Source organism: Staurois parvus, unplaced genomic scaffold, assembly GCF_062004578.1.
Source record: "Staurois parvus isolate SC_StPar_1 unplaced genomic scaffold, SC_StPar_1.0 ptg000902l, whole genome shotgun sequence".
Taxonomy (NCBI): domain Eukaryota; kingdom Metazoa; phylum Chordata; class Amphibia; order Anura; family Ranidae; genus Staurois; species Staurois parvus.
Genome location: NW_028318698.1, coordinates 1,001,868 through 1,014,954, shown reverse-complemented (window position 1 = coordinate 1,014,954; position 13,087 = coordinate 1,001,868). Strand labels below are relative to the sequence as shown.

Here is a 13,087-nt window from a genome sequence, read left to right as displayed (position 1 = left end):
CATCCCCATATCATTCTTATTACCCTCACTTCACCCCCATATTGTTCTTTTCACCCCATATCTTTCTTATTACCCCCACTTCACCCTATATTTTTCTTATTACCCCCACTTCACCCCTATATTGTTCTTATTACCTCCACTTCACTCCTATATTGTGCTTATTACCCTTACTTCACCCCTATATCGTTTTTATTACCCTCACTTCACCCCCATATTGTTCATTTCACCCCCATTTCACCCCATATCGTTCTTATTACCCCCACTTCACCCTATATCGTTCTTAATACCCCCACTTCACCCCTATATTGTTCTTATTACCTCCACTTGACTCCTATAGCGTTCTTATTACCCTCACTTCACCCCATATCGTTCTTATTACCCTCACTTCACCCCCATATCTTTCTTTTCACCCCCATATCATTCTTATTACCCCCACTTCATCCCCATATTATTCTTATTACCCCCACTTCACCCCTATATCATTCTTATCACCCCCACTTCACCCCTATATCGTTCTTATTACCCTTACTTCACCCCATATTGTTCTTATCACCCCCACTTCACCCATATATCGTTCTTATTACCCTCACTTCACCCCTATAATGTTCTCATTACCCCCACTTCATATGCATTTTAACAACAGAATCTGTAGCCTAAGTCTGAAGGTGTCACAATGCAAAATGTAGAAAAGATGGGGTGGACACAGTACACACTTACGTGGATAGCAAAGTGCCATAATCCCTTTCTAGCTGCATGTGTTTAAATTGGAGCGGCTGAGGTAAATATTCTTCTGGATCCTCCTTATATGATGTATCCATACCATTACCAGTGAGTCCAGGGGGCCCTGGAGATGTGACCTGGAGACAGAGACAAGCGTATAATGCTAGAACGTACATATTAAAATTGTATGACTGCACAGAACTGCATCTGCTTGACAATAAGAATGAAACTGGGCTAGCACAGAAAATCTAAAATGAAATGAAAAGGGTTGCCAATGTTTAATTCTACGGATATGTGCTCCTGAGTGGGCTCCCCTCCCATAGCATTTTGGTAAGTGGACATACTTACCTGTAACCCACAGTCAGCTAGTGTCCCTCAAACACATGTGCCTGCAGACTCCTTTCATTCCAATGGAAAGCCCACACAGTGCACAGCCAAGGGCCAAAGAAGAAAGATCTCATCAGAGTAGGCCTATGTTAAATGTATGCAATTTCGGGGGAAGGGGGCAGTTAAAAATAAGTGCACTTATATTGCATTTACTCTTTAATTTGCAAACATCCCTTAAAGTGCAAGTTCACCTTTTCAGAAAAAATGGGAAGGTGAGCACCCTACACCCTGTACTTACCTCTGTGGGTGCTGAATTGTCAATGCTCACGCAGCCGGTGTGGCAGTCCGGAGATCTCAAATCTCCACTCTTCCTCACCTTCTTTCTGTAGGGCTTCTGGGAGGGATCAGAGTGATTCTGTTTGGTCAAATTGGTCCCATGTCATTGCTGACCAATCCAAATTGCCCTGATCCCTTCTGGAAGCCCTACAGAAAGAGGGGGAAGAAGAGTGAGGATTTCAAATCTGCACCAACTGTGTGGGTACTGACAACTAATCACTCACTGTAGTAACTACAGTGGGCACTAGGGAAGGGGGTGTAGGGAGTTAGTTCACTTTTCCATTTTTTTCTAAAAGGGTGAACTAACCCTTTTAACAAATGAGATTTCAGATTTTTTCCCAACAATACAGCTACATGTTTGATGGTCCCAATCTTGTATCTGTAAATGGACTTTTAGTAAAGATTAGTGGTCTGTAAACTGTGGTCTGCGGCCAGATGTGACCTCTTGCTTGCCTTTACCTGGCCCTTGGGGCACTATTCCTTCCACTGACCCCAATGATGAGGCACTATACCTCCCATCAACACCGACAATGGAGCACTATTCCTTTCACCGACACCGACAATGGGGCACTATTCCTCCCACAGATACTGACAATGGGGCACTATTCCTCCCACTGATACCGACGATGGGGCACTATTCCTTCCACTGATACCGACGATGGGGCACTATTCCTTTCACTGATACTGACAATGGGGCACTATTCATCTCACTGATACTGACAATGGGGCACTATTCCTTCCACTGATACTGACAATGAGGCACTATTCCTCCCACTGATACTGACAATGGGCACTATTCCTTTCACTGATACTGACAATGGGGCACTATTCCTTCCACTGATACTGACAATGGGACAATATTCCTTCCACTGATATCGACAATGGGGCACTATTCCTTCCACTGATATCGACAATGGGGCACTATTCCTTCCACTGATACCGACAATGGGGCACTATTCCTTTCACTGATACGGACAATGGGGCACTATTCCTTCCACTGATACCGACAATGGGGCACTATTCCTTCCACTGACACCGACAATAGGCTACTATTCCTTCCACTGACCCCAATGATGGGGCACTATACCTCCCAATGATGGGGCACTATACCTCCCAATGATGGGGCACTATACCTCCCAATGATGGGGTACTATACCTCCCAATGACACTGCCCACAGGTAATATGTAGTTTGATTATTGCCACTGACCACCAAGCCTGAGTCACTGTCTACTTCTACTGATGCTGAGGCATTTCCTTACTCCCAATGACCACATTCCAGCCCTCTAAAGTCTGAAGGACAGTAAACTGGCCCTTTGTTTAGAAAGTTTGGAGACCCCTAGCATAGATTTTTTTTATACTTATTTTTACTTAAAAAAACTGAAGTTCCAAGAAAAAAGACGAGATGAAGGGGGCACTGTAAATGCCGCTAAATCATGTTTTTTATGCACCTCTATGAACAATAAACATATCCATGGTCAAGATTGATCTGCCTGCCTTTATTCACTGAAGTTCCCACCTCTGACATGGGGTTTAGCGTGCAATCTACTGACTTTTTATTCCGCTCAAATGTAAATGTCATCTTTAGGAAAATCCTTTCTTTTTAGCTTTGGATAGAATGGGGAAGGGTTAGAACCTGTCAAGGTTTTATTCATGACACGGATGAGGCCCCAAAATGAAACCAATGTGAGGTCAGCAGAGGTGCCCATTACACAGAGGCGCCCATGCTCTTTATGTGTACTAGGAACTGTTGTAACTGAAAGAGAAAATGTAGTGAAATCCAAATTTTAGATTTGCCCAGAGAACAAGAGACTAACTTTCTGTTGTGTCTCTGGGACGGGAGGTGAAAAAAAAAATTCCCCAATGGTACACAGACCGCAAAATGCAACCTGGAAGGAAATTAAAAACCGAAGGAGCCCAGCCATTATACAGGTGAAAATATGGCTTAAGCTCTATGATTAAGCTCCATGGGTGGGGTGAAACAAGTCAGAGGAGTGTAGTCAGGTGGAGATATGGCTTCAGGCTTGGCTCCTCCTATCGGTATAGTGGCTGGACTCCAGTATGTGGTGTTTTCACCTTCAGTTTTCAGTCCGATTTGCTTTTGCTAGCCTAGATGAGCTTGTTTGAACACCAGTATCTGTTTTGTGCTTTGGACTTCAGGGAGAGGTTTGTAGTGCTTTGAGCAGCGCTCCAAGCTCTATATGGTTCACAATCTAGAAAGAGTTCTAACCCTTTCCTACTCCTATAAAATAAAAAGTTTGTGCCGCAGATACACTTTAGATATTGATGGGCAACACCTCCATCTTTTCTCTATGATTTATAAATGATCCCTATTTCGAAAGCAAGGAAGGTTGGTGCATATAACTGCATAACTCATGGAAGAAAGTCAGCTTGCTTTTTCCATAAGGGTAGACCTGTGCACTTGCAACCTAAGGATGCCTATAAAGATAATAGGCCCAACAGGAGGTTCAGGAGAGTGCCATATGGGGGAGCAGGTGGGCCCATGCTGGTCATTTAGGATTCCCTTGTAAAACTATTAGTCCCCAATAATGATTGTAAAATGTGACTGCATTGACTAAGATCTACTAGTGCTGGCAATGTAACATGAGTAGGGTATACTATGCAAAGATGTAGTAAATAACCAACACAAAATTGGCAGTTGTCCTTGCCGGTACAATAAACTATATGTGTCTCTAGACAGAAACTGGCTCTGGCTAGGTAGCATGAAGCAGACACATACATGGAACAGGGATGATCTTCATAACAAGGGGCCACATTGCTTCCCTGCATAGGATCCTCTGCAGCCTATGTCTAGCACTGCCCATATCCACTAAATTCATCCCTCCGGAAGGATTAGAAAGAGAAAAGAGTATCTATTTAGTTGCTAGGGGCAACACAGTACATTTCCTCATCTTTCATTTATGAGGCCATGTGTTACTGACCTGTGGGTACGGGGTCTGAGTTGTTGGAATAGGCACCACTGCTGATGGCAATGAGGCATTATCTAAATGGTGAGTAGTATGTGTGAGGTCTGTACTGGGACTGGACATGGCAGAATGGTCTACTCTTTCTTGTAGCTCATCCAGTTGGACTCCAAGTTGGAATATGGCTTCTTCAAGTTCTCTGTGACAAAAAGACACAACATATTAATACATATATATGGGGCTGGAAAATAGAATAATCTACAAATTTTTCTGACAAAGCCACTTTTTACAACTTTTACTACTTTGCCACTTTAGACATAGTACTTACATCCAGAGAGTGAATGGTTGGTTTAAAAGGGCTCTTGACTGCAGTAGCTGTGTAGCCGCCCAATCAATTTTACGTTGCGGGCGGTGATGAGGTCCCCCAATAACCCCCCACGTTCTGCGGTTCCCAAGCTCTCCCTTCAGAGGCTTCTCCTCTCTTCCTAAGAGCCCAGAACCACAATAAATGGTCTCAGGATGGTGAGCAGGAGGATAACAAGAAACATTCCCTGTTCTCTGCGGTTTATGAATTGGGAAGCGCTCAGCATTACTGGTTTCAGATTGGTTGGGGAAGCAGCTAATCAAGCACAATCTGTGCTTGATTAGCTTCATTGGAGGGTGAGGGATACATTGAGGGTCTAATAGAACCTGTCACCTGCTAAATTATATCACAAGTTCAATCAATGAAAAATAAATATATTTAAGAGAAAAAAAAAAAACGTAACCCCGCTGCCCTGCACACACGTGCAAAAGCAAACACGCATGTGGTATCGTGGTGAACGTCAGGGTGGGAGCAATAATTCTAGGAACATAATTCATAGATAGCTTTAAGCTGATGAGATAAAAAGGATTTTAAAGTGTTGCCTATGGAGAATTTTAGGAACCATAGATTTTCACACTATCACCGACACATGCAGTTTTAAGACTTGACAAGGTTGGTATCTATTTACTTGATTCAACCTCATCTTTTATATTTTACCCAAAAATTAGGTATTATATTGTGTTTGCACTAAAATTAATTTTAGTGTATTTTTGTCCATGAAAATCCATGAAAATATGCATTTGATAAACAGCTGCAAAAATATTGTGTGACATAAAATGCAACAGCTATTTTTTTATTGTACAAGGCTTTAACCACCTCACCACCGTTTATAAACGGCCTCCCCGCACCCTGCTTGTGCCCGCTCCCTGGGAGCGCGCAGCACCGCGATCCGGTGCCCGCTGTGTCCCCCAGACACAGTGGAACACCGATAATTCGGACGGAACCTCTGTACGAGGTCCCGATCATGTGATCACTGATTGGCCAATCAGTGATCACATGCAGAGTAGTAAGCAAGATGTCACTTGTGACATCATTGCTTACTACGTGTGAAATCTGTGAATGATCACAGAGGTCACATGGTACAAGGCTATTCACAACAGCCTTGTACCATGTGACAAGCTGTGACCAATCACAGCTCACTCAGTAGTTCTCAATGGCTGCAAGAATGCAGCTAGAGAGAAGGAGAAATGATTGCTTTTACAGCCTTTATGGGTGTAAAAGCAATCAGTGTAAAAAAAAAAAAAAAATCTTCATCACCCCCCACAAGTAGTACAGTGTCACCATGGTGACACTGTACTGCTAGGGTGACAGTATGTAAAAAAAAAAAAAAAAAACTAAAAAATTATATAAAAAATGTAAAAGAAATGTTTATATTATAATTATATATTAAAATTATAATTTTTGGTTATAAACTAATTTGGGTTATTTTTTTTTTTTTTACTAAAAATATAACGGAATAAATTTTGGACAAGATTTATGATGAAATACTATTTATTTGCAAAATTTTATAAGAAAAACACTTTTTTTTCAAAATTTTTGGACTTTTTAATTTACATAGCAAAAAAAATAAAAATCCCAGTGGTGAATAAATACCACCAAAATAAAGCTTTATCTGTCTCAAAAAATGCTAAAAAAGTCATATGGGTACAGTGTTGCATGATCGCACAATTGTCATTCAAAGTATGATAGCACAGAAAGCTGAAAATTGGCCTGGACAGGAAGGGGGTAAAAGTGTCCAGAATGGAAGTGGTTAAGTCCTTAAGTAAATTTAAAAAAAAGCCAAAAATACAGATTTTGTGGGCAAAAATTTAAAAAATTGAGGAAGTGATCAAATTGGTTGTAAAGACTGAAAAGGCTATTGTACGCTCTGCACTAGGGAAAAAAGCATTTTATGTGCAGCCCCCCTTCTCCCTTCCAGCCCCCTCTTATGCCTACCTGAGGTGGATCTTGATGCACTGTGGCTGAGAGCAGAGGCTTTGCTCTCTCTCCTTCATTGGACTCGGTGAGAGCAATGGGAGCCATTGGCGTCTGCTGCTTTCAATCAAACCCAGTGAAGTGGGAGTGGAGGGTGGGGCCAAGTCATACTGTGTGTGTCAATAGACACACACATCCTGGCTCAGGCTCAAGCCTGCATGTATGCCCCCATTGCATTGTGCTAACTATTGCACAGAGCGGGTAAGTATAACATAAATAAAAACAATCATTAAACATAAGTAAAAAAAACAATAATACATGATACATGCAAAACTGTTGCTAGCTGTAAAACCCTAATAGTACCATCTCTATGCTGATGACACACAAATCTATCTTTCTACCCCTCATCTCACCCCTTCAGTCTCCTCTCGCATTACTAACCTACTAAGTGACATATCAGCATGGATGTCACTCCACTTCCTCAAACTCATACTATTCCCCCCAGCCCGTGCCCCCTCCCCTGACTTCTCCATCAAGACCAATAACACAACCATCATTCCCTCCCCTCATGCCAGGGTACTAGGTGTAATCCTAGACTCCCATCTGTCCTTTCAGCCCCTAATCCAATCACTGTCCAAATCTTGTAGAGTTCACCTCCACAACATCTCCAAGATACAACCGTTCTTAACCTCTGAAACCACTAAACAACTTATTCACTCCCTGGTTATCTCTTGCCTTGACTATTGTAACTCCCTCCTCATTGGCCTACCTCATCGCAGGCTATCCCCTCTTCAGTCTATCATGAATGCTGCTGCCAGACTCATCCACCTTATTAACTGTTCCATATCTGCCATCCCTCTCTGCCAATCCTTCCGCTGGCCTCCACTCAGTGTCTTCCACCCCTCTTTGCCAATCCCTCCACTGACCTCCACTCAGTGTCCTCCACCCCTCTCTGCCAATCCCTCCACTGGCTTTCCATTGCCCAACAGATAAAATTCAAAACATTAACAATAACATATAAATCCATATATAACTCTGCCCCAAATTACATCACCAATCTTGTCTCCAAATATCACCCAAACCGTCCTCTCCACTCCTCCCACAACATCAAGCTCCCTTGTCTCCTCCTCCTCCCATGCTCATCTCCAGGACTTCTCCAGAGGTTCCCCCATCCTCTGGAACTCTCTACCCCAATCTATCCAACTATTGCCTACACTGCTCACTTTTAGGCAATCCCTGAAAACCTCTCCCTTCAGGGAAGCCTATCCTGCCTTCAGCTAATAACAGAATCTTCTATTTCACCTACCAGTCCATCCCCCACAGTTATTACCTTTTTGTACCACCAGACCCTCCCTCTTAGATTGTAAGCTCCAAGGAGCAGGGCCCTCCTAACCCTCTTGTATTGAACTGTATTGTCTCCCTTTATATTGTAAAGTGCTGAGCAAACTGTTGGCGCTATATAAATATAATAGTATAATAATAATGGTGAATTTACAGCACATAAATAAACAATAATAATGGTGCAGTGCAACATATAACCATTCTTAGTTAGTCCCCTCTGATTACAATGTCCATTTTCTTTACTTACCTTTGTGGATCCAGTTCCCGAGATGGATGCCCAGAGCGTCGCTCTTCTTGGCGATATTGCTCCTGGGCTTGTAAGTACCTGCGTTCCAGTACAGCTAAAGAGCCAAGGAGCTCTTGCACAGCCTGGATAGAGAACATACAAGATATAGGTTCATACACACAGGAAATGGATTCAGTTTAGATAAATACCAGACCCCTTTATTCATTGTCCTTCACCTGTTGTTGTTCTTCAGGAGTCAGGGTTCCCCCTTGCAAGAGCCCCTCAAAGAGGTCAACCTGAAAAGGATGAAGATTTTTTTTTTTATTAGTGCATAGTGCATTTGGATTTGTTGCCACAGTACCCAATGACATTTCAACTAACCTTCTCGGGAAATGCTAATAAAGTTTATTTGGGTTCAGAGCTCCGGGGCTGCCGAAGATCGCATGTAAAGGCATGTGTGGGTACTGTGCGGTATTTGTGCTACAGCCAGTTCATTACCAATAAGGGGTACTGACGTGTACTATCCATTGAGACACACAGGAATTCGTTTGGATTCTAGATTTTCGGGTTATACTGCTGTCTACAGCTGAATCAAGTAGTCTAGAATTCAAAGAATTCCTGCAACCCTCAATGAACTCCAAGACAGGAATTCATAGGATTCTAGATTTTTGGGTTATACTTCTACCTGCAAGAGAGCCGGATAGTTTAGAATTCGAAGATTTCCTGCAACCCTCTATGGTCTCTAAGAAAAATTATTTTATGGCGAGAACAAAATGTTTTGTTTTTTTTTTTTTTAAAGCATCCATTGCAGTACACAGGAATTGTTTGATCACCTTGACCAGATACCCTAGAAATCAGACATAGCAACAACTAATGCATGTGATACACAGTGCTGTGAAAAAGTATTTGCCCCCTTCTTGGTTTCTTTTTTTTGCATATTTGTCACACTTAAATGATTCAGACCATCAAACAAATGTTATTATTGCACAACGATAACCCGAGTAAATGCAAAATGCATTTTTTAAATGCTGATTTAATTTATTAAAGGGGAAAAAAGCTGTCCAAACCTGCCTGGCCCTGTGTGAAAAAGTAATTGCCCCCTAAACCTTGGCGGCAACAACTGCAATCAAGCATTTGTGATAACTGGCAATGAGTCTTTCACATCACTGTGGAGGAATTTTGGCCCCCTCTTTGCAGAATTGTTTTAATTCAGCCACATTGGAGGGTTTTCAAGCATGAGTGGCCTGTTTGCAGTCATGCCACAGCATCTCGATCGGATTTAAGTCCGAACTTTGACTAGGCCACTCCAAGAAATTAATTTTGCTTATTTTGAGCCATTCAGAGGTGGACTTGCTGGTGTGTTTGTGATCATTGTCCTGCTGCATAACCCAAGTGCGCTTGAGCTTGATGTCACAAACTGATGGCTGGACATTCTCCCTAAGAATGGTAGAGAATTCATGGTTCCATCAATTATGGCAAGTCATCCAGGTCTTGATGTTGCAAAGCAGCCCCAAACCATCACACTACCACCATGTTTGACTGTTGGTGTGATGTCCTTTTTATGAAATACTGTTAGTTTTATGCCAGATGTAACAGGACGCACACCTTCCAAAAAGTTCAACTTTTGTCTCATCAGTCCCCAGAATATTTGCCCAAAAGTCTTGGGGATAATCAAGATTTTTTTTGGCAAATTTGAGAGGAGCTTTTGTGTTCTTTTTGGTCGGCAGTGACTTTGGCCTTGAAACTCTCCCATGGAGGCCATTTGTGCCCAGTCTTATTGTTGAATCATGAACACTGACCTTAAAGCAGAGCTCCACCCAAAAGGCCTTGTCCTCTGCTCCCTGTTAAGGATTGGCACATTTGTGGAGCGGGTACCTGATTTTGACGGGTACCTGTTCCCCCTTCCACTGCGATCACCTAGGTGAGCGGAAGCGGATGTTGTATTCCCTCCCCGAGGTCTTCTGGGACTTGTGACAGGTCACAGAAAATTATGGGATCATTCACAAGGTGCAGCGATACTGGCACATGCACAGTGGGCACCTGACTGTGAAGCTGCAAGCTGTCACAGCCGGCTGCCCACACTTAAGATGCCAGAGCTGGGGAGAGAGGATGGCAGGTGGATTGAGGGTTTACAGTTTTTGTATCTACTGACTTTTATAATTTTAGATTGGACTGGAGAAAGTGAGGCCTGCAGTTCTTTAGATGTTCTTGGTTCTTTTATGGCCTCCTGGACAAGCCATCTTTGTGTTTTTGGATTAATATTGGTAGGCCGGCCGCTCTTGGGAAGGTTCACCACCGTTCCAAGTTTTTACATTTGTGGATAATGGCTCTCACCGTGGTTCGCTGAAGTCCCAAAGTCTTAGAAATGGCTTTGTAACCCTTTCCAGACTGACACATGTCAATTACTTTGTTTCTCTTCTGTTCTTGAATTTCTTTAGATCGCAGTATGATGTGTTGCTTTTTGAGAGCTTTTAATGTGCTTCGCTTTGTCAGACAGCTTCTATTTAAAGCAGAACTTCACTGCAATTGAGCACCAAAAATGCTGTTTAATTCATTTTTAATATTCAAACCAAACTCCCCCATCCACCCATGTCTCCATGCTTTATTTTGCTTAGAAATCACGTTGAAAAACACCCCCTAGCATTTCTGGCTGTGGCCACCTTGAGTAAAGGCAAATGATTCATGCAGCATTTACTTCCTGGAATTTATCTGTCCTTAGCTAAGCACACCCGCCTGCCTGCATGCTTGAGCCAAGAAAATCCCTCCTTCGCCTTAAGACTTCTGAGATGTAAGACATAATTTGCCCAGGCATGAAAACCAGAAAGTTACTGAAGAAAAAAGAATTAAAACAAGTAATTCCTAATTTACCAATGCTAGTAGCATAAGGATTAAAAATAGTCAATGTTGCCTGAGAGGGTGAAGTTCCGCTTTAGGTGATGACTTGATTCAACAGGTTTGGCAGTAATCAAGCCTGGGCGTGGCAGGTGAAATTTAACTCAGCTTTCCAAAAAAAGGTGGTAATCACAGTTAAGTCATGATTTAGCAAGGGGGCAAAAAAATTACTTTTAAATGGGGCCAGGCAGGTTGGACAGCTTTTTCCCTTAATAACGGAAATCATTATTTAAAAACTGCATTTTGCATTTACTCGGGTTATCTTCGTGTAATAATAAAATTTGTTTGATGACCTGAATCATTTAAGTGTGGTAAATATGCAAAAAAAAAAAAATATATAGAAATCAGGAAGGGGGCACATACTTTTTCACAGCACTGTATGTACATAGCCAATAATGATCAACAAGGTCCTCCAGGGACCATCCCACCTGCTCATGTATACAATATGTTCATTCCAGGCAGCTATCTTGTAGCATTGATTCTGGATTACCCTGGAATAAGTATGTTGTACATATGTATCTGGGAGTTGAGAAATACAGACCCATATCTTTGCTAAGATTTTGATGAACAGTTTAAGGTCATTATTGATCAAACAGACCACCATCTTTTGCCAATGTGTATGTTCATAGGGATCAGGTGGGGTTTATTCGTAGAAGGCAGGACCCTGACCAAGTAAGGTGTGCAGTTAAATTATCTCTTTGCTCCAGTCCCATTGGATTGGTGGCCCAACCCAAGAGGAGCTTCCGCTATCTATAGTCCTTAAAAAGGCATTTGATTCTGTCTCTTGGCCCTACTTGTTTGGCCTCCTGGACGCTTGGGGATTTGGACCCAATTTTCCTAATGTACTCATGGTGTTCTACAATGAACGTGTAGCTAAAGTCAAGTTTCATTGATATCATTGTATACATGTGACACAGCAGACAGCAATATGAAGCTCCATAGTTACTGATTGGGGATCACCGATGTATGTCATTGTACTGGACTTCCATAAAGGCCTGGAAATGCATGCAGAGCACACATATATATCGGGAAGATGTTTCCAATCCATATAGACAACATCTCTGCAGGACATTCAACTATCACTGGATGTACCTTGGATAACAAATATAAAGCCTGAGATGTGTTCTGCACTAAAAATAGTATTCATCAGTACTGGCAGTTTTCATTCTCCATAGACACCATCTATTCCTCTGGAGAATAGGTCTGTACTGTGTTCCTGGGAGCCCCGACATTGTCAATGCACTGGTTGCTTTGGAACAAACGTTTAATCATACAAGCATTTGTACAAAAAGTCTCAGTATATTTGATGACTTGATGAATGTCATTTGAAAATACGGTACTTTGATTTTAACAATTGATTTTGAAACTAATACATAAAATAAAACATAAACTGTTAGAATTTCATTCATTGTAGAAACACTTTCCAAACTGCTCCTTCGACTTTTCTACACACTACAGTAAAAAATAAATGTCTTTCGCCCCACTAACCATTCAAAAATCAAACAAAATTTTTTAAAAAGAAAAATTTCAAAACAAATTCTACTAGGTTGTGACCAGCTTTAGTAATGTTTAAGTAATACAGGTCCTATGGTGCTTCAGTGGAAAACATGAAGGATATACACAAACCTCCCTATGAAGGGTCTCCAGGTGTGATCCTAAAATGGAAGCACTGTCTTCGGGTCCTTGGAGAAAGGAAGAACCTGAAGTACCTGGTAAAGTGGCATCTGAGGGACTCTCTGACTGATTCAGTGGAGCAGAGGAACCTAGGAGCAAGCGGAGAAATTGTATTTCATTATTGTCCTAAGCATTTAAAGTAGATCTAATGTACGTATACTGAATGTATGTACTGGCAAGGGGTGCTTGGGCATTCTGGATGGTATGTTGATGCTGGCTACTGGGGATCTACTGTTGCTGGGAGGATATACTGTTGCAGGAGATGGGGGGGGGGGGAATGCTATGGGTGTTGACAGCTGGATGGTTTGAGGTTTGCTGCAGGTTGATCTATTGTTACCAGAAGGCATCTATTGTTGCTGGTGGGGGATCTT

At 42.0% G+C, this 13,087-nt stretch overlaps 1 protein-coding gene across 2 annotated transcripts in view; it reads right to left on the bottom strand.

Annotated features, from left to right (window-relative positions):
- AKNA (AT-hook transcription factor) overlaps window positions 1-13,087 on the bottom strand; it is a 108,712-nt gene that overhangs the window by 50,762 nt on the left and 44,863 nt on the right. For both annotated transcript variants that reach the window (XM_089656390.1, XM_089656389.1), the window contains exons 6-10: window positions 12,669-12,805; window positions 8,387-8,446; window positions 8,172-8,293; window positions 4,324-4,504; window positions 718-857 (exon numbers count right to left, since the gene is read on the bottom strand). In XM_089656390.1, coding sequence (XP_089512516.1) covers window positions 718-857; window positions 4,324-4,504; window positions 8,172-8,293; window positions 8,387-8,446; window positions 12,669-12,805 — 640 coding nt within the window. The remainder of the gene's footprint in view (window positions 1-717; window positions 858-4,323; window positions 4,505-8,171; window positions 8,294-8,386; window positions 8,447-12,668; window positions 12,806-13,087) is intronic.